Genomic DNA, 27,711 nt, shown 5'->3' on the forward strand with positions numbered 1-27,711 from the left:
CTGGCTAATTTTTTTGTATTTTTAGTAGAGACGGGATTTCACCGTGGTCTCGATCTCCTGACCTCGTGATCTGCCCACCTCGGCCTCCCAAAGTGCTGGGATTACAAGCGTGAGCCACCATGCCCGGCCTAATTTTGTAATTTTAATACAGATGGGGTTTCACCATGTTGGCCAGTCTGGTCTCGAACTCCTGACCTCATGTGATCTGCCCGCCTCGGCCCCCAAAGTGCTGGGATTACAGGCATGAATCACCGTGCCCGGCTGATTCAGCATTCTTTTCTATCTCCAGGTAAGGGGAAAGTTATTTGCATGCCTGGCTTTGTAATATTTTAGCAGTGACTGGTCAAGAAGAATGCGGTTGACACCTGGCTTCTCTTCAGGATGTTGTGAATTCGGATTGGACCAGCAGGTCTGCCCCCTGTTAGCTCTCTAGGGCATCTAAGGACAGAGGATAATTCTCAAGGCATTCTTAGTAGCTCTAACTCCTTTCACCACCACAAGAGCATGGGCTTTGGAAATAGGCAGAGTTGGGCTTGAAACCTGTGTTCAGCCCTTGTTAGCCGGGTGGCTTTGTCTCTATTGATCAATCTCTCAGAGTCTCAGCTTCTTCTTTCATAAAACAGGCTAGTTAATATTCCCAGTCAGTTAACAAATCCATGTAAGATTGTCATAAAGATCAGAGATAATGTGGATACTGAGCCTGAAATGCGTCCCTAAATGGTACTTATTAGCTTTTGTCTATATGGACTCCGGAATCAATTTCTTTCCCAATTCCACTTAAAACAGAGACAGTAAATTCAAGTATTTCCTCAAGCTGCTGTAGAGTGTCATTTTAAGATGACATTGACTCAACTCCCCTTTCCTTACAACATAATTGGGAAAAAAAAAAAAGCTGGCCGGGCGCGGTGGCTCACGCCTGGAATCCCAGCACTTTGGGAGGCTGAGGCGGGCAGATCACGAGGTCAGGATTTCGAGACCAGCCTGGCCAACATAGTGAAACCCCATCTCTACTAAAAATACAAAAAATTAGCCAGGTGTGGTGGCGGGCGCCTGCAGTCCCAGCTACTCAGGAGGCTGAGGCAGGAGAATGGCTTGAACCTGGGATGCGGAGTTTGCAGTCAGCTGAGATCGCACCATTGCACTCCAGCCTGGGCAACAAAGTGAGACTCCATCTCAAAAAAAAAGCTTCAAGCATTGGCCCTGGGTTCTGCACTCAGATGAGGCTTCAGTGTTCTGCCCAATCTCGTGGAAGTTCATTCTTCTGGTGCTGGAGCTGCACACACATGAAGTTGCTGAGCTACCATGAGAAGGGAACATATAGACAAGATGAGTCTTCCCGGTAGCCTAAAAAAAGAAGGAAGGTGCTACACTGTGCACTATTCTAAGTGCTTTGCGCCAGCTCTTAATGTCCTACACATTAACTCAATAATCCTGACAACCACCCCAATGCATTAGGTAGTATTAGCAAAATGGTTAGGAGAAAAGATTCTGGAGTCAAACCGCCTGCATTCCAATACTGACTTCACAGTTCACTAGCTGGGTGTCCTTAGGCTAGCTGCTTGTCCTCTCCAACTCAATGAGAGTCACCTGAAAGCTCAGGATGATATTAATGCCTATCTCCTGGGGTTATTGTGAGGCTCATGGGTCAAATATTCTTAGCATAATGCCTGCCACAAAGTAAGCACTCATTAAATAATGTGTTGTGTAGGCAATAGTAATTATCTTGCACAAGATCAAACACCAGTAAGAAGGTAGAAATCCTGGTCTTCTGACTCCAAATTCCAGGCTTTTTCTGTGACCATGTGTTACTCTACTGAATGTTTATTTTTCCTTAAACGATTAAAATACCACAGTACAGTCTGTGCCGTTCTAAGAACACTGAAGTATTCTCGCTAATTATACAAACTGCAAAGAAAAGATCACTATTAGCAGAATATAATGCTGTTTCACTTTGCACTGGCTTGAGAAAAAGCCCCCACATAACAGACCATTTCTGAGATTCCCAAGAGCTATACTTTCCAGGAGTTATACTTCTTTGATACCAAAACCAGCGTCGCACCTCCCAACGGAAAGGCCTGTCAGTCTGACTAGTCTAGAGGCCACGTTACCTTCTCTCTTTTGTGCTAAGTGGTGACAGTGACTGTTTATCTCCCTTTTCAAGTTGTTCTCTAATATTTTATTTCAAATTCCTCCAAACAAAACAACTTGCAGCTGCAAGTCATGCTAGCTTTCTGGTTCACTGCCTACTTGGGCATAAATAACCAGTACACTGGCTCCTACTTTAACTACCACTAGGCCTGGCACAGTTCCAGGCTCTTTGGGTACTGAACCTTGTGGAGTCCATAAAGTTAATTTTCCGGACAAACTTGGTATAACCTGGTATGAACTTCAGACGATGCAGCTGTGGGGAAATTCACACTGACTTTCTCACTTCATTTCAAAATTTTTTTTTAATTGTCAAAAAGAAACGTTCATGAACATAGACCATATTCTTTCTGGGTCAGAAAACAAAATAAAACATTTCAAAGAATTTAAGTCATATAAACTGAGTTCTCTGAAAATAATGGAATTAAGCTAGAAATCATTAACAGAAAGCTATCTTTAAAAATCACCAAATAGTTGGAAATTAACACACTACAAAAATAACCCATGAGTCAAAAAGGAAGTCACAAGGAAAATATTTTTGGGCCAGGCACGGTGGCTCATGTCTATAATCCCAGCACTTCGGGAGGCCAAGGCAGGAGGATCATTTGAGGTCAGGAGTTCGAGACCAGCCTGGCCGACATGATGAAACCCTGTCCGTACTAAAAATACAAAAATTAGCTGGGCATGGTGTTGCGTACCTGTAGTTCCAGCTACTTGGGAGGCTGAGGTGGGAGAATCGCTTGAACCGGGGAGGCGGAGGTTGCCGTGAGCCGAGATCGCGCTATTGCACTCTAGCCTGGGTGACAGAGTGAGACTCCATCTCAAAAAAAAAAAAAAAAAAAGAAAAGAAAATATTTTGAACTGAATGAAAATGATGATACAACATATCAAGATTTCTGTGATGTATTTAAAGTGGTGCTTACAGGAAAAATTATGGCACTAAAGGCTTATATTAGAAGGCGGGGTGCAGTGGCTCATGTCTGTAATCCCAGCACTTTGGGAGGCTGAGGCAGGCAGATTATCTGAGCTCAGTAGTTGGGAGACCAGCCTAGGCAATATGGTGAAACCCTGTCTCTACAAAAAACACAAAAACTAGCCAGGTGTGGTGGCACACTGGGAGGCTGAGGCAAGAGGATCGCCTGAGCCTGGGAGGCAGAGGTTGCAGTGAGCCGACATTGCACCACTGAACTCCAGCCTGGGTGACAGAGCAAGACTGTCTAAAAAAAAAAAACAAAAAAAAAGGCTTACATTAGAAAAGAAAACAGGTGAGTCATGGTGGCTCATGCCTATAATAATCTCAGCACCCTGGGAGGCCGAGACGGGAAGATTGCTTGAGGCAGGAGTTTGAGACCAGCCTGGGCAACATAGGGATACCCCCATCTCTACAAAAAAGTTAAAAAATTAGCTGAGTGGAGTGGTGTGAGCCTGTAGTTCTAGCTACAGGAGAGCCTGAACTCAAGAGTTTAAGGTTGCTGTGATTAGGCCACTGCACTCCAGCCTGGGCAACAGAGTGAGACCTCTACACACACACACACACACACACACACACCCCCACACGAAGATCTAAAAATCAATGATTTAAGCTTACATCTTAAAAACAAACAAACAAAAAAAACAAAAACAACCTAGAAAAAGTATCTAGGCCAGATGCAGTGGCTCACACCTGTAATCCTGGCACTTTGGGAGGCCAAGGTGGGTAGATCACCTGAGGTCAGGAGTTTCCGACCAGCCTGGCCAACATGGTGAAACCCCTTCTCTACTAAAAAATACAAAAATTAGCCGGGTGTGGTGGCGCACGCTGTAATCCCAGCTACCCGGGAGGCTAGGGCAGGAGAATTGCTGGAATCCTGGAGGTGGAGGCTGCAGTGAGCCAAGATCTTGATCTTGGGACTGCACTCCAGCCTGGGCGACAGAAGGAGACTCCATTTCAAAAAAAAAAAAAAGTAAAGCTAAAAGCAAGCAAGCAGAAGGAAGAAAATAATAAAGAGATGAAATTAATAAAATTGAAAAACATAAACAATAGAGGAAATCAATTAAATGAAACGTTTGGGTTTCCTTAAAAGATCCATAAAATTGATAGGCCTTAGCCAAACTGGTTAGGAAAAAGGAGACAAAATTTACCAGTATCAAGAATAAAATCTAGAACACTACTATAGATCTTACAGACATTAAAATAATAATAATGTAATATTATTAAATTGAACAACTTAATGCCTATAAATTTAATTCTTTAGGTGGAACAGACACCTTGAAAGACACAAACTACCAAAGCTTTCTCAAGAAGAAGTAGACATCTTGAATATTTTATTTTAAAAATGGGATTTGTAATTAAAACAACTTCAACAAAGAAAACTCTAGATCTAAGTGGCTTTACTGGCAAATTCTTCCAAATGCCAGGCACAGTGGCTCACACCTACAATCCCAGCACTTTGGGAGGCCAAGGCGGGCAGATCATCTGAGGTCAGGAGTTTGAGACCAGCCTGGCCAACGTGGTGAAACCTCGTCTCTACTAAAAATACAAAAAAAATATATATATATATATCGATATATATTTTTATATATATATAAAATATATATATATTTCCGGGAGTGATGACATGTGCCTGTAATCTCAGCTACCTGGGTGTCAAGGCAGGAAAATCGCTTGAACCCGGGAGGCAGAGGTTGCAGTGAGCCAAGATCGCGCCACTGCACTCCAGCCTGGATGACAGAGCAAGACTGTCTCAAAAAAAAAAAAAAAAAAAATTTTCTTTCAAACATTTAAAGAATTAATAATACCAATTTAATGTAAACATCTCTAGAAAATAAAAGGGAAGAGAAGCACTTCCCAATTCATTTTCTGAGATCAGCATTATCCTGATGCCAAAATTAGCAGATATTACAAGAAAAATATACATCAATATCTCTCAAAACATGAATGTAAAAATTTCCAATAAAATATTACTGATCAAATCCAGCAATATATTAAAATGATAAAATCATAAATAAGTTGGGTTTATCCCAGGAACAAAAGGTTGGTTCAACATCTAAAAATCAATGTAATTCACTGTATCAACAGACTACATAAAAACAATTAGGTGGTGCACACCTATAATTCTAGCTACTCAGGCCTGGCAGAAGTGGGAGGATTGCTTACGCCCAGGAGTTCAAGGGTACAGTGAGCAGTGATAACACTACTGCACTCCAGCCTGGGTGACAGAGCGAGACTCCCTCTCAATTAAAAAAAAAAAAGAAAGAAAAAGGAAAAGTAAATGATCACCTCTAGATGAAGAAATGCATTTGATAAAATTCAACATCCATTCATAATTTTAAAAAGCAAACAAAAACACTAAGCAAACTAGGAATGAAAGTGAACTTTCTCAGCCTCCTATTAATAAAAGGCTTCTGTGTTAGATACATATGGTTGCATAACAAATTACCCCAAAACATAACAGCAAAACATATTTCAGTTTCTAGAGGTCAGGAACCCAGGTATGGCTTTAGCTGGGTGCCCCTGGCTCAAGGTCTCTCACAAGATTGAACTTACATTGTCATCTGGGGCTACAATCTCATCTGAAAGCTCACTGGAGTTGGGTTGGTAGGGGAGATCCTCTATCCTCAAAAGGCTACATACGGTCTGATTCCACTTTCACGACATTCTGGAAATGGCAAAACTATAGAGACAGAACACAGATCAATGGTTGCCATTTGCAAACAATTTCTGTTCACAGACCACTTCTAGGCCATCCTTGTACTGGATTTCCAGGGCAGCCACCAGCCCTCTCTCCTCAGCTCCAGGCTCCTTTCTGAACCCTTCCTGGGTTTACATTTAGTAGCATGCTGCTTGACACGGGATTGGCCCCTGTTTCATAGACACTGTGTTAATTTTCTTTCCTCGGGTACTGCTTCCAGGGCAACTACCCGCATTGATGCTGGCACTGGGAACGGGACGGATGATAAAGTGTGAGGCAGGCTGCCCAGTGGCAACTGACATGATTTCATCATTTCCCCAGGTCCATCCGCTTCCCGCCAGTGTGCTCAGATTTGAGTAATAGGAGTCCGTTGGGAGAAGGATGGGGGAAAGGAACCGAAAACAATTAAGGCAAGCTCTGTAAGCTTCCACCTCCGACACCAGAAAAGTCCCACAGCAGAAGACTGCAGTGGAACCTTCCCTGCTGTAGAGGAAAGTGCTGATTTTAACCAATTTCTGCGGTCACGCCTTCCTCTTCTTTCCTTTCTCTCTCTCATTCATTCACTGACGCCGCAGCACTGATCAGCACAGACACAGATGTCTCCAAGGGACCAAAGGGAATAACCGCGGTTCTGAGGTGCAGGGAAATATGGATCGCTCAGGAGGGGCTCCTAGCGCAGGCGTCTTCCCCCGTAGACGCGGTTACAGCTGCGCTTTGCTCGGCCTGCGGAAGTTTGCAAATCTAGCAAGTCTGCTCTCCCGGCAGCAGGACTCGGCCCGCGGTCAGAACAGCTCCCGTGAACGGAGGGCGGCCCTCCGGGGTCCTTCCCTGGAGCCGGGACGGCGGCCGAGCTGGGCCGGGCCGGGGGTGGGAAGCTGGGGCGCGGCGGCCCTGCCCAGGCAGACCCGGCGCGGGGGCCGGTTTCCATAGGGATCGCGGGCCGGGCCACGCCGAGCCGAGCTGGGCGGAAGAAGGCGAGGCGGAAGCCAGGACCGGCCCAGACCGCCGCGGCGCCGTGAGTCCCGGGCGGGCAAGGAGGCGCGGGCCGTCCCGGGCCAACACGTGGCACCGCTCCATGCTGCGTGGCGCGGCTGGGGTGCACGTCCGGGCGCGGGAGGGTTTTCCCGGTCCCGGGGCGCGGAGCGCGGGGTGGTCTCCTGCGGCCGAGCCTCGCCGCCGCCTCCGCGGGGAGCCGGGAGGTGTCTTCTTGCCGCAGGGAAATGAGACCCGAAATTAGAACCGGGGAAGCCCTTAGCCCTCCCCGTGCTCCAGCCAGCTCAGGTGTCTTAGATCGGATGAACGATAACGTTAAAAAGATAGATTATCTTACAGCTCGGCTCGTTTTAGGATGGCAAGTTACATTTTAACTTACAGGGTATTTAACGGGCGATTAAAATCGGGTTACTGGAGGCAGCTAACGCTAGGCTGTTACTCCTGATCGCGTTGCCATTGCCGACACGGGTCCACTCTTCATTCCTTAACATGTGCTGTTCTGTTCTAGGACCGTGACAAACACTCATCCTTGGGTGGGGCTCTAGTGCAGTCCGTTGGTGCCGATATTTTATAAGCGACGTTTTCAAACTATGTGAAGATCCTTTCTTTCCTTTTCTTTTCTTTTTTTTTTTGAGACGGAGTCTCCCTCTGTCGCCCGGGCTGGAGTGCAGTGGCGCGATCTCGGCTCACTGCAACCTGCGCCTCCCAGGTTCACGCTATTCTCCTGCCTCAGTCTCTTGAGTAGCTGGGACTACGGGCGCCCATCACCACACCCGGCTAATTTTTTGTATCTTTAGTAGAGACGGGGTTTCACTATGTTGGCCAGACTGGTCTCGAACTCCTGACCTCAGGCGATCCGCCCACCTCAGCCTCCCAAAGTGCTGGGATTACAGGCGTGAGCTACCACTCTCAGCTGAAGATCCATTTTAAGAAGATTTATTCCTCTATGATGGAGAAGTATGAAAAAATTGGGAAAATTGGAGAAGGATCCTATGGAGTTGTTTTCAAATGTAGAAACAGGGACACGGGTCAGATTGTGGCCATCAAGAAGTTTCTGGAATCAGAAGACGACCCTGTCATAAAGAAAATCGCCTTTCGGGAAATCCGAATGCTCAAGGTAATTGATTCACTTTTCCTTTTTTCTTTTTCGAGACAGGGTCTCACTCTGTCTCCCAGGCTGGAGTGCAGCGATGTGATCATAGCTCACTGCAGCCTGGAACTCCTGGGCTCAAGCCATCCTTCTGCCTCAGCCTCCTGGTAGCTGGGATTACAAGTTCTAGCCACTGCTCCGGGATCCACTTTTTCTTTAAAGTGAATTTTTAGGGATGAAAGAAATAAAGTGAGTCATGTTATGTTAAAAGAATGTCATGGGACATGGTTATATCTTACTTCATAGCCTTTTGACTTCAGTGACACAAATGGGATATCTGTGCACAAGTCACTAATTATATAATGAACTAGAAAGAGACAAAAGTGCCAGGTTAGCTGGCATTCACTTTTAGAGATGCTGTGGGATATTTTATTTTTCTTCCCAATAGTTTCTCTCCCACCTGTAGACCTGGGTTTTCAAGGACCATCATAATTTGATAGTATAGGAATGTAAGACAATTCAATTTTGCTGGCATTGTTGATTTTTAAACTTCTAAGGTATTTCCTATTGGTATACTCGGTCTATTAAGAGAATTAATCATTTACCTGTTTTCAAACTGCTAGGAAGCTCACAGGTTCTCATTACACCTCATATGTATTTACTGCTGAGCATCATCATGTCCCATTTCTAAAAAGAAGCATTCTTCTTAAAGAAGTGAAATGATCACTTTCTAATTTTTTTAACGTTTTTTAGAGATGGGATCTCGCTCTGTTGGCCAGGCTGGTCTCGAGCTGCTGGCCTCAAGCAATCCTCCCACCTTGGCCTCCTAAAGTGCTGGGATTACAGGCATGATCCATCGAGCCTGGCCTGATCACTTTTCAAATGTTTATTAGTTAACGCTAAAAATAACATGATATCAGAGGGGGGAAAGGTATTTATTACAAGCTGAAAGTGTGTTTTCCTCTAATGGAGAGACTGCTTTACAGAACTTCTGTGAAGGTGAAATCCAAATCGCAATGTGAAAGGTGACGTGTAATGAATATGGTGGAGGTCAACTTTGTTTCAGTTATGGCCTCTCTGTTCTGACCTGTATAACTAACTGCATGACAAGAGAAGAGCTACTTGGTGAGAGACAGATGAATGAAACTTCCAGGGGATTAACTATTATTCTTGCTTCTCCATTTTCTCCAGATCACTCTACAAATCTTGTGCCCATGGATAAGAGCGTGGGGTCACTTCTAGATAAGGAACCTAAATGGAAAGTAGCAAGCTTTGGATAAATTGAAATGGGTGGGTAACAGGGCAACTTCTCTATTTAGGTTTGGAATGTTCTTAACCAACAGGATATTATCTATTGAGAGGAGATGCTTCCAAAGTCCCCCAGGGGAGTGCTCCCATAGGCAGGGGTGAGACCTGCAGTGTTTTGACCATCCCCCTGTGCGGGTCACTCTACCCTTACCCTCTCTGTACACAGGGAGAGGCTGTTGGGCATTTTCACTTCCTCAGGCTTTCCCAGGGGAGAAGGTGATCATTACATTTCAAAGGGTTCTTTTACCTGAAAGAAAATCTGTTTCTTGCAGAAAGATACTCTTTTTCTGATTCTGAAGATTACTTTTGTGAATGCTCCTTTCAAATCTCTCACTACACTTTATCAGTACTACATTAACAGTGATAGCTCCCCAAATTAATTGAGTTCTTCCGGGATGGAGACCTTGCCTCTGTAGCTTGTATCCCCAAAGCACACTAGTTGGCACATCTAGGCCTCCAAAAAATGTTATTGTTGGATTGGAAAAAAAAGTTAACAGAATAAACTCTTAAAAAAGGTGGATGTTGCCAATAAATTGGGAAGTCAAATGTGTTCTCCTAACTGAATATTGATATCCTCCAAAGGATGGGGTCGTGTGCACATGAGCCTGATTTCAAAGCATGCAGCACCCCACTCTCCAGATTAAGTGCACAGATGTAGACACCACTGATCTCTATGAAGTGGTGGGACTAGATTATAGGTAGAGTCTGTTCTTTAAAGCTGTAACTTTTCACAGTTGTGTGATATTCCTAACACATAATACGTACTAGGCTGGGCATGGTGGTGCATGCCTGTGGTCCTAGCTACTAAGGAAGGAGGCCAAGGCAAGAGGATGGCTTAAGCCCAGCATTTGAAGGCTATGGTGAGCTATGATTAGGCCACTGTACTCTAGCCTAGGTGACAGAGTGAGACCCTGTCTCTTATAAAATAAAGTTACTTAACAAATATTTGCTGAGTAGGTGAATTAAGGGTATGGTAAATGAACATTTTATTTTCTCCATTTATGGATTCAGTAAATACTCATAGAGCCCCAGTTGTGCCCAAAACGATGTTTATGCAAAGTCGTACACCCTGTCTTGCAGAAGCTCAGCTCTTGGAAGGGAGGTAAGATGAATTGCCCTTTGGCTCTCACCCCTTATAGACTGGGTTCCCAGTGAGCAGGGCATGTGTACCCTTGCCTGGTAAGAACTCTTTAGGTGCTTGTTGAATGGTGAAAATAAAGTGATTGGAGGCATGTTTGAGCTGAACTTTGAAACGTTTAGGGAAACGTGGAATGAGAGATAAGGCATTCCAGGCAGACACTCTATCCTAGGAAAAGGTGCGTAAGTAGAAAGCACCCTATATTGAGGGAACACAGGTAATAACCCAGTGTCTTAGCCAAGATGCCCAGTGGGTGCTAACAGGCCAGGGAGAGAAGGAAGGGGGAAGCCAGGGTCCAGCAGGATCAGATCATATTCTAGATTTCTTCTGAAAGAAGAGCACATAGGAATCTAATGATTGGATGAGAAATCAAGAACAATTTCAAGGTTTTTGACTGATTGGCTGGAAGAATGAAGAGATCGTTCACTGTGATAGACAGACCCAGGTTCAAATTTGGGGGAAAGGAAATAAAGAGCTCTGTTTTGGACAGGTTAAGTTTGAGCTGTGAACCCAAGGAGACTTGTAAAGTAGGCAGTTGACTGCACAAGTCTGGCATTCAGGGGAAGTCCAGGTTGGAGACAGATAAAGTTGGGGGACATAAGCATATCGATGGTATTTAAAGCTGTGGGACCAGAGGAGATCACCACATGGGATGGAGGAACCGGTACTGAAGGTGGAAGCTTGGTGTACCCAGCCTTTGGGGGTCAGGAAGATGAAAAGGAACCACCAAGGGAGGCAAGAAGAGGCGATCTGCATGGTCGGAAAACCCATAGAACAATGTTCTTTCATGATGATGATGATGATGATGATGATGATGATTATTATTATTTTGAGACAGTCTCACTCTGCCACCCAGGCTGGAGTGCAGTGGTACAATCTCGGCTCACTGCAACCTCCGCCTCCTAGGTTCAAGAGATTCTCCTGCCTCAGCCTCCCAAGTAGCTGGGATGAGAGGTGCCTGTCACCACACCTGGCTAATTTTTGTATTTTTAGTAGAGATGGGGTTTCACCATGTTGGTCAGGCTGGTCTTGAACTCCTGACCTCAAATGATCTGCCCACCTTGGCCTCTGAAAGTGCTAGGATTATGGGTGTGAGCCACTGCGCCCGGCCACAGTGTTCTTAAAAGCTTAGTGAAGAAGATGGTTCAAAAGTGACGGGATGCTCTGTGGTGTCAAAGGTCTCCATTAGTAGATTTAGGATTAGCCATTGGCTTTGATCATGTGAGGGTCTTTGGCGACCTTGACAAGAGCTGTGTGAGTGGAGAGGCAGGAATGAAGCTTTCATCAGCATGGGATTAAGAGAGACAAGAGGAACAAAGTGGAGATAGTGATATGGGCAACTGTTTTGAAGAGTTTTATTATAAAAGGAAGACAAAAATGGGGCAGAGGTGTTCGTAAAGATGTGGGCTGAAGAAAGGTTTTTTTGTGGTGGTTGTTTTTAATATACAAGTGAGAAGTACCTTTGTATGCTAATTGTATAAATAAATCCAGTAGAGAAAAAACTTGGTGTTGGAGGAGGGAGAGAATTGCTGGACCCATGACCTTGAGTTACTGACCTGAACCATACCAAACATAAATATCATTGCATTAAAAAAGGCAATTTAGGCCAGGCACGGTGGCTCACGCCTGTAATCCCAGCACTTTGGGAGGCCGAGACGGGCGGATCAACTGAGGTCAGCAGCTTGAGGCCAACATGGCCACCATGGTGAAACCCCGTCTGTATTAAAAATACAAAAACAAGCCAAGCGTGGTGCCAGGCCCCTGTAATCCCAGGTACTCCGGAGTCTGCGACAGGAGAATCGCTTGAACCCGGGAGGCAGAGGCTCCAGTGAACCGAGATCGTGCCCCTGTGCTCCAGCCTGGGCGACAGAGCAAGACTACTAGATTCTTTACATACACGCTCCTTAATCTTTCTGTAACAGGATCCACAGCTGGCTCCAAGCTATGGGGTGGAACTTCTTCCACCAGGGTATTCACCGTCTTCTGATTTGCATATGACACATGGACCCTACATGAATTCAACTTCCCATAACTCAGGTTTAAACATATTAAGGATTTATTGGATGAGTGGTAGGGTGGTCATAGCAGAAGTCAGACTACAGAGAGAGACAAGGTAACTGAAAGAAAATCACCTTAAATCAAGAAGTCAAGAGCTGGGTGTGGTGGCTCATACCTGTAATCTCAGTATTTTGGGAGGCCAATGTGCGGATCTCTTGAGCCCAGGAGTTCAAGACCAGTGGGGGCAACGTGGTGAAACCCCATCTCTACAAAAAATAGAAAAATTAGCTCGGTGTGGTGGCATGCACCTGTAGTCCCAGCTACTCAGGAAGCTGAGGTGGGAGGATCACCTGAGTTCTGGGAGTCAAGGCTGCAGTGAGCTGTGATTTGCACCGCTACACTCCAGCCTGGGAAACAGAGTAAGACACTGTCTCAAAAAAAAAAAAAAAAAAAAAAAAAAACAAGAAGTCAGGCATGATGGGCTGGAGCATCACAGGCCCTGTGGTGGAAAGTGGGCAGTGGTTCTGCATAAAGCAGATGGATGCACTTGAATTCCACACAGCCTCTTAGGGGAATATCTGTGTGTCCGGCAAGGGGCAAGGAAAGGGCTATGTGGTTCAAAACAAATACAAACCATACAAATACAAAGTAATACAAACCAAAACCAAACAAAACAAATACAAACCTTACAAATACAAAGTAATACAACAGAATAATTGTATTACTAAGGCCCCAAGCCCCTATGCTGCTGAACCTTCTCTCTGTGGAATGAAAATGGTAGGAAGAGGAAAGAAAGAATTTGCACCTAGTGGAGTTGGAGGTCAAGGACAGGACAGTGTCACTGTGGGATCTCTGTGCAGACGTTCTACCTATGGCAGGTGGTATGGGGGCATTAAAATATATTAGACCAGCATTGGTCAAGGGCTGAAAGCAGCAGCTGGCACATTGTCTGTGACAGGTATCCCTCCAGAAAACAAGAAAAACAAGAGAGACAAAGAGAAGAAATCATCTACTACTATGTGGCAGGTAGGGGCAAGGGACCTAGTAAATTTGGACAAACTGCCAAGTATCGTTGTTACCTAGGATGCACAAATTACACTAATAACCTTAGAAGGTAGATATTGTTACACTAATAACAACCTTAGAAGGTAGATATTGTTATCCCATTTTACAAATGGATTCAGTATGGTTAATGATTTGCCAAGGCCTCCTGGTCAGTAAGCTGGAATGCAGACACAGTTCTCTTTGTCCCCAAGTTCATGCCATGTGGTATGCCCATACCAGAATCAGCCATCACTTTATACCAAACACCATACTCTGAAGTCTCCCAATGACTGGTCCTCAGAATTTATACTGCCCGTTCTCCAGCAAGGCCTTAGCTGTGAGATTTGTGGCTTCTGTGGAGGCCTGAGTGCAGATTCTAGCTGGAGCAGCTGTGCTTTCCATATCTCATTCCATAACCCTGTGGACTATTTTAGAAGGCTAAAATAGCCTTCTAAACCTTTGTACAAACCTTTGTAGGTTTGCCACCTACAAAGATGAGAATAAGTGTGAGGGGAAATGTCCATTTGAAAATTAATTATAAATATCACAACGTAATGCAGAGATTCATAATGAGAACAAGGTCACTCCTAAAGGGTGAAAATTGGTTCTTGGCAGGTAGCAAAAAAATCTAACTTTTTTATTGTTTAAAGCACAGATATACATATGGTTCATATACAGATATATAGTATATTTGTGATATTAAAATTTCATTGGTAAGTGATTAGAAAAATTCTGTAAAATGACTCTTTGAGGGAGAGAAATGAAAAAAGGTGCATAAGGTGTGGGCGAGTAGGACTGTTGAGTGTATCCTAGGTGCCAGAAGCAGGCTCTCATTTGATTTTAATTCATCATGAATAGTAGTAACCTGCAGAATGTCCAGAGCATCCCTTTTTTCCCTGCTGTCCCCTTTCATCAGTAGCCTTCTAGAAGGGACAGGGGCTGGGTGACTGCATGGGGACAGGAGCTACAGTTAGGGACTTCAGTTTTCTTTTCTTTTCTCTTTTTTTTTTTTTTTTTTTTTTTGGAGACAGTCTCACTCTGCTGCCCAGGCTGGAGTGCAATAGCGTAATCTCAGCTCACTGCAACCTCTGCCTCCTGGGTTCAAGCGATTATCCTGCCTTAGCCTCCCCCAGTAGATAGGACTACAGGGGCGTGCCACCACACCCAGCTAATTTTTGTATTTTTAGTAGAGACAGAGTTTCACTGTGTTGGCCAGGCTGGTCTCAAACTCCTGATCTCGTGATCCGCCTCCCTCAGCCTCCCAAAGTACTGGGATTACAGGCATGAGCCACCACACCCAGCTATGGAACTTCAGTTTCTGATCATGCTCGAAGCTGTGGAGTTACCTTGGGCAAGCTCTGGTGCTTCCTGGAGCCTGGCGCACCTTATCGCTATGATTTATGTCCCTGTTTGGCATTGCTTTGCTGATTTTTTGCTGAGGAGAGCAGAGGGCTCTTGGGCCAAACATCTAACAGCGGTCAAGCAGCCTCAAGGATGCAAGGGCAGAGAAAGTAGAGGGTCAAAGGGAGTAGTAGCATAGAAGAGGAAAGCACAGACAGAAAGGCAGAAGGTAGGATTTTAACATAGTGCTGCAGCCAACGGCCAACGGAGGCGCTGGAGGCAAAGCTCTTCACACAGTCCCCTAAGGGGCTCACTATATTCAAAGAGCGGACCAGAAGTCCTGCTGGGCACATTACCATCATGGTGACAGGCACATGCTTTAAGAAGTAGGACTGTCAAGGTTGCCTGTTATCCAAAGCATTTCTTAAGTGCTTAACTGAATGTGCTCTGTGCCAGGGCCACATCCACTAAATGCTAAGAGTACCATGTAAATGCTCCCTAGCATTAGAATCTAATTAGAACTTTCACAGTTGGAAGGGCTTCTGCTCCTCAAATGTCAGTTGAAGGAGTGTTTCCTCACTCAATAAAAACCTCAGCCAGCTGCAGTGGCTCATGCCTGTGATCCCAGCACTTTGGAAGGCTGAGGCAGGTGGATCACAAGGTCAGGAGTTTGAGACCAGCCTGGCCAACATCCCCGTCTCTACTAAAGATACAAAAAATTAGCCAGGTGTGGTGGCAGGCGCCTATAACCACAGCTACTCGGGAGGCTGAGGCAGGAGAATTGCTTGAACTCGGGAGGTGGAGGTTGCGGTGAGTCGAGATAGAGCCATTGTGCTCCAGCCTGGGCGACAGGGCAAGACTCTGTCTCAAACAAAACAAAACAAACAAACACCTCAGTGGAAAATCCTGTCACATCTTTAAGAATTTCATCCTGCTGTTGCTAATAGGGGTCATTCTAGGCTCCCTGTCTTTAAACTGTTTAATTGGCTTGTTGAGGTAGATTAATAACATATGTCTATTAATTGTTTTGGCTGAGTTCAGCATTTTCTGTTATGGATTATGGATTAACAAACCCAAATGTCTGTGGAATCACACTGTTAACATAAATGAGGGAAGCAACCTGAATATAGGGCAAGATGGAGAGGTGGAGACTGGGGCAAACTGGGGTCCTCATGTCTGATCTAAAGTGGACAGCTACTGCTCAGTGCCACAGACTGCAAGCGTAAGGTGCTGGGTTTCAGTCTTTTTTTTTTTTGGGATGGAGTCTTGGTCTTGTCACCCAGGCTGGAGTGTAATGATGTGATCTGGGCTCACTGCAACCTCTGCCTCCCAGGCTCAAGCGATTCTCCTACCTCAGTCTCCTGAGTAGCTGGGATTACAGGCACCCACTACCACGCCTAACTAATTTCTTGTATTTTTAGTAGAGATGGGGTTTCACCATGTTGGACAGGCTGGTTGTGAACTCCTGACTTCAGGTGATCCACCTGCCTCGGCCTCCCAAAGTGTTGGGATTACAGGCATGAGCCACCGCATCAGGCCCACCGCCCCCCGATTTTTTTTTAAGACAGGGTCTCACTCTGTTGCCCAGGCTGGAGTGCAGTGGGGCAATGATGGCTCACCGCAGCTTCAATCTCCAGGGCTCAGGTGATCCTCCCCGCTCAGCCTCCTGAATAGCTGGGACTATAGGCATGCATCACCACACCAGGCTAATTCTTTGTATTTTTTTTTTTTTTTTTTGAGACGGAGTCTCGCTCTGTCTTCCGGGCTGGAATACAGTGGCGTGATCTTGGCTCACTGCAACCTCCACCTCCCAGATTCAAGTGATTCTCCTGCCTCAGTCTCTCGAGTAGCTGGGATTATAGGTGCATGCCACCACACCTGGCTGGTTTTTGTGTTTTTAGTAGAGATGGCCGGGCTGGTCTCAAACTCCTAACCTCGGCCTCCCAAAGTGCTGGGATTATGGACATGAGCCACTGCGCCCAGCCAATTCTTTGTATTCTTTGTAGAGATGGGGTTTCTCCATGTTGCCCAGGCTGGTCTCAAACTCCTGTGCTCAAGCAATCCTCCTGCCTCGGTCTCCCAAGGTGCTGGGTTTACAGGCATGACCCCCCCATGTCCAGCCAGAGTCTTTTTTAAAAAGCCAGAAATCAGAATTTTATGTAAAGTGTCCTGGGATTTTTCCTACAACCTTTTATTCTGAGAAAAAAATCAAAATATACAGAAGTGGAGAGAATAGTGCAATAAATACATGCATACCCTTAGCTAGATTAGTTCATCAACTATTAGAATTTTGCTGCATTTCCTTTCTGTCTTTTTTCATTCTTTTTAGCGACAGAGTCTCATTCTGTTGCCCAGGCTGCAGTGCAGTGGCACAGTCATGGCTCACTGTATTCTTGAAATCCTGGGCTCAAGTGATCCTTCTGCCTCAGCCTCCTGAGTTGCTGGTATTACAGGCGTGTGAGCCATAGTTCCTGGCTAATTTATTTATTTTTTGTAGAGATAGGATTTTACTATGTTGCCCGGGCTGGTCTCAAACTCCCAGCCTCAAGCAATCCTCCCACCTCAGCCTGCCAAAGCCCTAGGATTACATGTATGAGCCATTGTGCCTGCACTTCCTTTATCCCTGTTTCTGCCTCTCTCTCTCTCTCTTTGTTTCTCCCTCTCTCACACATACTTTTTTGGCTGAGCCATCTACCTAAATATTTAGCATAATCTCCTGAAACAAAGATGTTCTTCTGTATAATCACATTATGATTTCCATACTCAATAAATTTATCATTGACTCAATACTATTATCTAATATATAGTCTATGTTCAAATTTCTCATATTGTTCTAATAATGGTTATATAACTATATATATAATGAAATAACTATATATATAAATGCGTATAGTTGTTTTTAAATCCAGGATCTATTCAGTGACTGTACATTGCTATGACTTTTGTTTGTTTGTTTGTTTTGTTTTTTTGAGACAGAGTCTTGCTCTGTTGCCTAGGTTGGAGTGCAGTGGCGCAATCTCAACTCACTGCAACCTCCACCCCTTGGGCTCAAGTGATTCTCCTGCTTCAGCCTCCCAAGTAGCTGGGATTACAGGCACCTGCCACCACGCCCGGCTAATTTTTGTATTTTTAGTAGAGATGGGGTTTCACCATCTTGGCCGGGCTGGTCTTGAACTCCTGACCTTGTGATCCAACCGTCTTGGCCTCCCAAAGTGCTGGGATTACAGGTGTGACCCACCACGCCCGGCCCATTGCCATGACTCTTTAGTCTCCTTTAATCTGAAAGGGTTTTCCACCTTCTTTATTCTCTTATTTCATCTTTTATGAAACTGACATTTTTGAAAAGCCCAGGCCATCTGTTTTGAGGAATGTGCCTCGACTTAGACTAATCGTTGGCTGTTTCCAAATGATTTGATACAGGTTAAATGTTTTCAGTAAGAACACTGCATGCGTGAAACTGTGTTCTTCACACTAGCTCCCATCAGGAAGTGTATGATGTCATTTTTGTCCCCTAATTGGTGCTATCAGTTTTAATTCCTTAGTTAAGATGGGTCTGCCATATGTCTCAATTGTAAAAATGATTTTCTCCTTTATAATTAATAATCTGTGGGGTGATATTTTGAAACTGTGACGACCTTGTTCCCCAACGACTTTCACCCAGTGGTTCTTTTTTTTTTTTTTTTTTTTTTTTTTTTTTTTTTGAGATAGAGTCTTGCTCTGTCACCCAAGCTCAGGCTCAAGTGCAGTGGTGCGATCTTGGCTCACTGTAACCTCCACCTCCTGGGTTGAAGCAATTCTCCTGCGTCAGTCTCCTGAGTGGCTGGAATTACAGGTGCCCGCCATCATGCCTGGCTAATTTTTGCATTTTTAGGAGAGACAGGATTTCATCATGGTGACCAAACTGGTTTCAAACTCTTGGCCTCAAGTGATCCACCCACCTCGGCTTCCTAAAGTGCTGGGATTACAGGTGTGAGCCAAGCCGCCGTAGTCGGCATCAACCAATGGTGATGTAAAAAAGTTATTGTAAAATAGTTATTTTTCTACAATTCTTTCTACACTCATTAGTTATCATTTTTCTGTTAAAAAAAAAAAAGATTTTCTTCCCCTCTCCCCCCACCTCTCCTTTTTGTATCACTGTGGATTCATGGATGTTTAAAAATTCAATGTTACACACCATCACTGTCAGTATTCTTTTTAACTCTGAATTGTCACACATTTGGCATTTGTGGCTCCTTCCATCTAACTCCTGTGTCCTGACAGATGTCCATCCTTCTTTGAGCACTTGTTTACTGTGTGGCACAGCCAAATGTCCCAGGCTCATCCTGCCCCAGCCCTGTATCAGCCATTTCCCCAGAGACCCCTGGTTCCTTTTAGTGAGAATGAAATCTCTTGACCTTAAAATGTTGACAAATAATTTTTTAAGATTTTAAACATCATTCCGGCCAAATAAAACACATCTGCAGATGATGTTTGCCACATAAGCTGCCAGTTTGGGGCCTTAGGGATTGGACAGTTTTCATTCTCTGCAGATGTTCTCATAAGAGACTCACAGAGATTTGGCCCATTGATGTTCATTACTAATGTATAGATAGATGCTGGGAGTTTATGTAAACTGGTTGTCAGTAGCATAGGAGACAAAACAGAGCATTCCCTTGCCCACAATGATAGAAACCAAACAATCCTCTTATCATTATCTCTCCCTATTTGTTCAACAAGTGGGGACCTGTTTAATTTTGTTTTTACAAGATAGTATACTAACTGCAAATAGTAACAGCCTGTTTTGTTTGTTTATTAGAAGATTTTTGGTTTAGCTCTTGATGTGTTTATCTAGAAAGATTATATTCCTGCTGTGTAGTGAACTCCTAAGTGATAAAGCTGCCACACAAATATTTTCAGAACAACAGAAGCAGAAACCAACAAGCTGGCTCGTTACCTTCTTAAAGACTCCCAGTTTGCAAGGAGATTAAGCACATACCACCATCTGTCAGTGTTCTGCTGCCACTACACACACCCTGCCACACACTGTAGACTCTAGAAAACAAAATGTCACAGAGCAGGAGGAGGCAGGGTAAGTGATTTTTGTAATTCACATTGATAAAAGACATAATTTATGCTATCGCTTTTTTGCCACTTAAATTATTTTTATTTCTAACCTGTAAAATTTCTAGGTGGACAGCATTTTTTGTTGTTGTTGTTGTTTTTTTTTTGAGACAGTCTCACTGTTGCTCAGGCTGGAGTGCAGTGGCACAATCTCAGCTCACTGCAACCTCCTCCTACCCCCAGGTTCAATTGATTCTCCTGCCTCAGCCTCCTGAGTAGCTAGGATTACAGGCAAACATCACCATGTCCAGCTAATTTTTGTATTTTTAGTGGAGGTAGGGTTTCACCATATTGGCCTGGCTGGTCTCGAACTCCTGACCTCAACTGATCCACCCGCCTTGGCCTCCCAAAGTGCTGAGATGATAGGCATGAGCCGCCACACCCAGCCGACAGTGTGTATTACATATCGTTATTATAAGACTCCAAACCGGCCGTACACGGTGGCTCACACCTGTAATCCCAGCACTTTGGGAGGCCGAGGCGGGTGGATCATGAGGTCAGATCGAGACCATCCTGGCTAACACAGTGAAACCCCGTCTCTACTAAAAAATACAAAAAATTAGCCGGGCGTGGTGGCACACGCCTGTAGTCCCAGCTACTCTGGAGGCTGAGGCAGGAGAATGGCGTGAACCTGGGAGGCGGAGCTTGCAGTGAGTGGAGATCGTGCCACTGCACTCCAGCCTGGGTGACAGAGCGAGACTCCGTCTCAAAAAAAAAAAAAAAAAAAAAAAGACGGTAAACCACACTAAAAGGTAGTAATTATTGGCTGGGCATGGTGGCTTACGCTTGTAATCCTAACGCTTTGGGAGGCCAAAGCAGGCAAATCGCTTGAGCTCAAGAGTTCAAGACCAGCCTGGGCAACAAGTGAAACTTTGTCTCTACAAAAAATAAGAAAATTACCCAGGTGTGGTGGTGTGCACCAGTGGTCCCAGCTACTCAGGAGGCTGAGATGGGAGGATCACCTAAGCCTGGGAGGTCAAGGCTGCAGTGAGTGTAACTGAGTCACTGTACTCCCACCTGGGTGACAGAGTGAGACCCTGGCCAAAAACAAAAAAAGAGAGAGAGAGAGAAAGAGAGGAAGGAAGGGAGGGAGGGAGGGAAGGAAGGAAGGAAGGAAGGAAGGGAGGAAGGAAGGAAGGAAGGAGTAATTTTTATATGGAATGAATGGAAACATTCTTAAAGGGGCAAGGCTTGTGTCTTTCACTTTAAATTTTTGAAAAAAAAAATTTTTTTTTTTTTGAGATAGAGTCTTGCTCTGTTGCCCAGGCTGGAGTGCAATGGCACGATCTCAGCTCACTGCAAGCTCCGCCTCCCGGGTTCACGCAATTCCTACCTCAGCCTCCTGAGTAGCTGGGACTACAAGCGCCCGCTACCACGCCTAGCTAATTTTTTTGTATTTTTAGTAGAGACAGGGTTTCACCGCATTAGCCAGAATGGTCTCAATCTCCTGACCTCGTGATCCGCCCGCCTCGGCCTCCCAAAGTCCTGGGATTACAGGCGTCAGCCACCGCACCCGACCTTGAAAAATGTTTTAATCCACCTTTTTACTTGGCAGAATTGATGTTTTAGGCCACAAATTTCCTTTCAACAAGCATATTTTCTTGCTAATTATTAACTTTCTTTATTGCTTATTAACCTTAAAGTCCCTCTAGTAAAAATGCTCTTGGGTAAAATTGCCTGGTTGAAAATCTTTGAACTCCATCTATTTTTTTGTTGTTGCTGGAATAATGAAAGGTTAAGAATTTCTAAACTGGCCAGGCAGAGTGGCTCACTCCTGTGATTGCAGCGCTGTGGGAGGCTGAAGCAGAAGGATAGCTTGAGCCCAGGAGTTCCAGGCTGCAGTGAGCTATGATCACACCACTGCCCTTTAGCCAGGGTGACAGACTGAGACCCTTTCTCTAAACAAACAAACAAACAAACAAAAAACCACACAGAATTTCTAAACCAACAGATGTTATCAGCCACACATAAAAACCAATGAAATAATTGACTTATAACTATCACAGGGTTGCTGCATTAATTCTTGGCTGTGTCAGTGCCATTTTTCATTTTTGTCACAATTGTACTGTTCCTTCTCTCATAGTACTTTCCACGTACTGTGTTAGTCAGTAAAACAGGTCAAGCATCCACGGTGCACATCACTGGCCTGTGCTGGGTCTTGAGAGGAATCCAGAAGAGACCTGTGAGCCAGGTGTGAGGCTTCATTCTTCATACATGTAAGCTGAAGGAGAGGCAACAGGGCAGCAATACAGATGACTTGGGAAAAGGGGCTACCTCTTTGTCACTTGCTTGTTCACTCCAGACCTGCTCCAGCCTGATTCCAGATGTTTTCTTAGGACGGTGGTCAGTAGATCTCTATTATCCAGCTCACAGTGGGCAGCTTCGGGTTACTCAGTCACTTCATGTCCTACATTCATATGCTCACTCTACCAAGTCCCAATGACATGCCAGGAGCTGGACACATCTACACAACTGGGTATGCCAAGTCATGGCCTGAATAGTAGGGCAGCTTTGACCTGCTGTGCAAAGTTCCGTCTTGTCCTGGGTCCTACTCAGTGTTAGCAGCCTTCTAAATCACTTGGTAAATTAGGCAGAGCAGTGCCCAAGGGCAGTATATGCTGCCTCCAAAATCCAAAGAGACCCACCAGGAGCAATGCCCTTTTTTAAGTGGTAGGGGATACAAGGTGCAACAATTTGTCCTTTAAAGAGGATGCAGCTGGGCATGGTGGTGCCCACCTGTAGTCACAGCTATTTGGGAGGCTGAGGTGGGAGGATCACCTGAGCTCAGGAGTTGAAGGCTACAGAGAGCTATGATCATGCCACTGCACTCTAGCCTTGAGGATAGAACAAGGCTGTGTCTCAAAAAAAAAAAAAGGAAGTCACAGCATGCCCCAGGCCATTGGACTCCTAGAATATCACTTATATGCCATTCCCCAGAGGGTTTTCTTCCACTCTCTGGTACACACATATCTTAACTGGACATCCAGAGTACTTGCCATTTCTGTTCACCAGGAGATCCAGTTAACATGATGTCATCAATACAGTGGAGCAGCATGATATTCAGTGGAACGTCAAGACAGTTAAGGTCCTTGTGGATTATATGGGGACAGAGTGCAGGAGAGTTAACTTAGGCTTCAGGCAAGACAGTGAGTGTGAACTGCTGTCCATCCCACACAAGGTGAACTGCTTTTGATCTAACTTACTGACTGGAATTGGAAAGAATACATTCAAGTCAATAATTGCATTTCAAGTGCCAGAACCTGTGTATATCAGTTCCGGGAAAGATAACATATCTGGCCCAGCTGCTGCAATTGGAAGTACAGCTGGGTTGAGTTTATAGGAGTCTACCAGGCGAGTTGAGGGGGTTAGCATGGGCATCACCACCTCTGCATTCCTAAGTCTTTGATGGTGGTACTCATCACTCACTGCATTTTCTCCTGGGATGCAGTTTTGCTTTGGATTTACTATTTTGACCAGGGTTGTGTTGCAGGGAGGAAGAGCAGTTTCAGGAGCTTGTATTTGGCCCTTTCTGCCATATTGGCTCTTACTTCACAAGTCATAGAACCAATGTGAGGGTTTGCCGACTGCTAAGCATGCCTATCCCAATTTTGTACTTCTCAAGTGGAGGAAATGATCTCAAGAATGGACTCATGGACCTGTTAAGCCCGCTGTGAAACGGTAGCATTTGGGGTCCTTACATATCAGTGCCAGCTCAGACCTTGTAGCCACAGCCCTTGAAAAGTCTGAGTATTTTCCTTTCCCAGTTACTCTGGTAAATGGCCACAGATCCCTTTGAAAAGTGAGGAATATTCACAGTGGCATTGCAGGATCCTCCTTCAAGGTGACTCAGTCAGCAACACTTTGGACTGGAACTGGCTTAGATCTAGAAACTGGGCGAGGAGCTGCAGTTTTCCACTCTAGCAGTTGACACCAACCTTCTGCTTGCTCAGTTTCTTCTGGCAATGCAAGTCAGGTGACACACAAGCCAGCTGCCCTTCTATCTCACCTATAGGAACGCCATGGTGAGAGCCCATCCATGCATTATTAGCACAGATTTCTGTGAAATAAGGTGTTCTGGCTTGCTTGCCATTATGGTAATTTTATGTACCTTGCCACTGTAAGCTCCTGGTCTCTGCCACTCTGGAATCTTATCACTTTCATCAGAACCAGAAAGCCTAGTTCTGTGGTAGCATCTCCAGCCTACTGAGGACAAGCCTGTCTACCCCACCCGCAGAGGACAGTGGTGATGAGTTCTTGAACATGCCACTGGGCTCCTTTCTTCTCCTTACTGCTTTGGTGGAGGGAGTATCCTCTGGGCCTTCCAAGGAAACATAATCAGGCGGTACGTCCTGCAGTCCCACATCACAGATCCTTTCTAATATTTCCCCCTTCTTGAGTCCCCAGGACCCTTCCTCAATACTCTACCGAGGCACTTCCAGCATGTCTACCTTATCTACTAAAAGCCCAACTTCAAAGAGCTATGCCAGCAGCACATTTAAGACTGTCTTCTGTGCGTTGTGGCTCACACCTGTAATCTCAGCACTTTTGGAGACTGAGGTGGGCAGATCACTTGAGATGAGGAGTTTGTTACCAGCCTGGCCAACATGGCGAAACCCTGTCTCTACCAAAAATACAAAAATTAGCTGGGTGTAATGGTGTGCACCTGTAGTCCCAGCTACTCGGGTGGCTGAGGTGACAGAATCTCTTAAGCCCAGAAGGTGGAGGTTGCAGTGAGCTGAGATTGCACCACTACACTCCAGCCTGGGTGACAGAGTGAAACCCTGTCTCAAAAAAAAAAAAAAAAAAAAGATTGTCTTGACAGGCACAGTGTCTCACAGTATCTCACGTCTGTAATCCCAACACTTTGGGATGCCGAGGTGGCAGAATCGCTTGAGGCCAGGAGTTTGAGACCAACCTGGGCAAGATGGTGAGACCCTGTCTCTACAAAAACATTTTTTTAAATTATCCAGCCATGGTCATGTGTGCCTGTGGTCCCAGCCACTGGTGAGGCTGAGGCAGGAGGCTCACTTGAGCCTAGGAGTTCAAGGCTGCAGGGAGCAATGATCACGCCACTGCACTCCAGCCTGGGTGACAGTATGACCCTGTCTCTATAAAAAATAAAAGTAAAATTTAAAAAAGAACTGTCTGTAGGTGTCCTTGTCAAGAATTAAGTCCCAAGTTATGGGACAGTGTAGTGCTCTCATATTAATGAATTTCCCCTTCTCCAGCCTTACATTTTACTACTGTCATGGCCCAGCCCCTTCGAGACTGCTGCTGGTACCTATGAGGCAGGTCTTGTCATTCTTGAGTGCAGTTATTTCCTCGCAGAGCAAGAACCTTATTGCCCTACTCAGGCACTGCAACAACCTCATCCTATTATAGGTCCATGGGCCCTAGAAGGAGGTGGGGTAGAATCTAAGGAGGACAGGCATCCCCCTCCTAAGCAGGCACCTGCATCATGTGAGGGATTTTTAGGGTCTGCAGGTAAAGGAAGCAGCTAACCTACAGCAATGGAACTGAGTTGCTTTTCCTAGCCCTGAAGGTTCAGGGAAATTTGAGAATTTCAGATTCTCAGGCTCTGTCTGGTAGATGTCCCTATCCTAGATCTCACGATTATTTTCTTGTCTCACCATAGCCCTGACTTAGACATGAGAGACCTGTTGAGGCTGGATATTGTCCCTTTTGTAGCTCTGCTGCTCTTTAAGTCCTGAGATTGATCGATTTTTTGGCACAGTCTGTCCTGTCTATAGGAGATAAATGTCTCTGAATACTGCCAGCAAGGCCTTCTGACTCCCACAGTTGACTGTTCGTGGCTAACCTGACCCTTTCATTTTCTTTTTTCGGTGATTTATAGGTGTTAACAAGAGCCAGCTTATTCAATACTCCCCGTAATGACCATTGCCGCATACCACTCATGTGCCACTGCAGTGCCTAAGCAAGCTTACACCCCATTCAAAACCAGCCCTGACAAAAGGCTTAGTGACTGTGTTGCTACAGCTCCCTGGGCTTCCTCCCACCCCACTTACCACCAGCAGTGGGGTCCTTGTTGCCATCTGCTCCATGATTGATCCAGTTCCAGAATTCCATTCTGAAGGTCTGCTAGCTAAGGCCGCTTCTGGTACCAACGGTCTTAGCCCGTGCACCTCCCAGAAAGTAAAGTGTGAGACAGGAACTGTGTGTTAGGAGTTTATTTTGGGAAGTGATACCAGAGAGCAGGAGTAGGGGATAGGAGAGAAAACAAGGAAGGAGGAAACCCAATGTAGCCAGGAACGGGGACTCATCCTGCCAGGCCTCTTTAAGGAGCCCAAGGAACAGAAGAGAGGACACTGAAGCACCCTGTCACCCACTGGTCCAAGGCTCCCCTATGGAGTGTTAACTCCTGCAAGTACCGAATCCCAGCAGCATCCCACACCTCAGCATCACACAAGGCCTGGGCAGAAATCAAAAACCGAGGGCAGCTGGGGTGAGGCTCTGTTAGGCTGCAGGCGCACAAAGCTAGCTGCTGCAGTGGTTTCAGCAAATCTTTAATTAAAAGATGGGCTGAAAGAATGGGAAACAAGACACAAGAGGCGACTAAAATACTGACCTCCTTGCTGTTCTAGAAACACTCCAGGCAGAATCCCACATAAAAGCCTTTGGAATGATTGCTCCTACTGCTTGGAACCTTTTCCCAAACATCCTTATGACCTTTACCTTCTTCAGATCTTTTTTCATTTATCATCTCAGTGAGGGCTTCCCTCATTTAAATTTCACCATTCCACCACGCTATGCCCCTATCCACCTTGTTTCTTTCCATAAGACTTATCAACATCTGGGTGCTTGAATATAAGCTCACGAGAGCAGAGATTTTTGTCAGTTTTGTGAAGTATATAATCCCAGATCTTAACAGTAGTGTCCAGCAGAGCAGAGGGCTCAATGTACTGTTCTTAACAATAATATATGACAAGTGAATATATGAAAATGGAAGGATTTTAAAATATTTTTTCATATACTTCCTATTTTCACGTATTTTAATTAAAATTTATTTTCATATATTTTTTGTAAAATTACTCAGTAGCTTGCCTTCTTCACTCAACAATCACATCATGGTCATCAGCCAATAGATAGGCCTCTATTAATTGTACTGTCTTAATACCTGCATAGTATTTATTATTTCCTGGTCTGAATATAGCACAATGTATTCAGCCATCCTCCTCTGTTACAGGATGTTCATGTTATTTCATATTTTTTGCCTCCACAAGCAGTGCTGGAATCCTGGTATGGCTATTTTTATGCAATGATGCTTTTATTTATAGAAAGTATATTCTCAGAAGTGGAGTGCTAGTAAGAGGACGTGTCTGTGTGTGTTTTCAATAAATTTTATTTTTAGAATAGTTTTAGATTACAGAAAAACTAGAAGATAGTAGAGTTCCCATATACCCTGCTCTCAGTTTTATCTATTAGTAACATCTTATATTAGCATGGTATAGTTACTATAATTAATGAACCAATGCTGATGCATTATCATTAACTGAAGTCCATCCATGCTTTATTCGCATTTCTTTAATTTTTTGTTGAATTTCCTGTTTCTGTTCCAGAATCCCTTCTAGGAAACTACATTACATTTAGTAATCATGTGTCCACGGGCTCCTCTTGGCTGTGACAGTTTCTTAGACTTTACATGTTTTTGATGACTCTGGCAGTTTTCAGGAGTACTGGTCATATATTTTGTAGAATGTCCCTCTATTGGAATTTGTCTGTTGTTTTTCTCATGATTAGACCAGGGTTATGGGCTAGAAGACCACGTCCCATCCCATCAAGTGTACATGCTATCAACATGACTTACCGCTATTTTTTTTTTTTTTTTTTTTTTTGAGATAGGGTCTCGCTCTGTCGCCCAGGCT

The 27,711-nt window shown here is 44.8% G+C and overlaps 1 protein-coding gene across 1 annotated transcript in view; it reads left to right on the plus strand.

Annotated features, from left to right (window-relative positions):
- Window positions 1–6,374: 6,374 nt before the first annotated feature.
- Window positions 6,375–27,711, plus strand: part of CDKL1 (cyclin dependent kinase like 1) — a 73,647-nt gene continuing 52,310 nt past the window's right edge. The window contains exons 1-2 of the mRNA XM_058429933.1: window positions 6,375–6,452; window positions 7,318–7,926. Of these exons, the coding sequence (XP_058285916.1) occupies window positions 7,756–7,926 (171 nt within the window). The 5' untranslated portion in view covers window positions 6,375–6,452; window positions 7,318–7,755. The remainder of the gene's footprint in view (window positions 6,453–7,317; window positions 7,927–27,711) is intronic.

The sequence above is a fragment of the Hylobates moloch genome, unplaced genomic scaffold (genome assembly GCF_009828535.3).
Source record: "Hylobates moloch isolate HMO894 unplaced genomic scaffold, HMol_V3 SCAFFOLD_16, whole genome shotgun sequence".
In the NCBI taxonomy this organism is placed as follows: Eukaryota; Metazoa; Chordata; class Mammalia; order Primates; family Hylobatidae; genus Hylobates; species Hylobates moloch.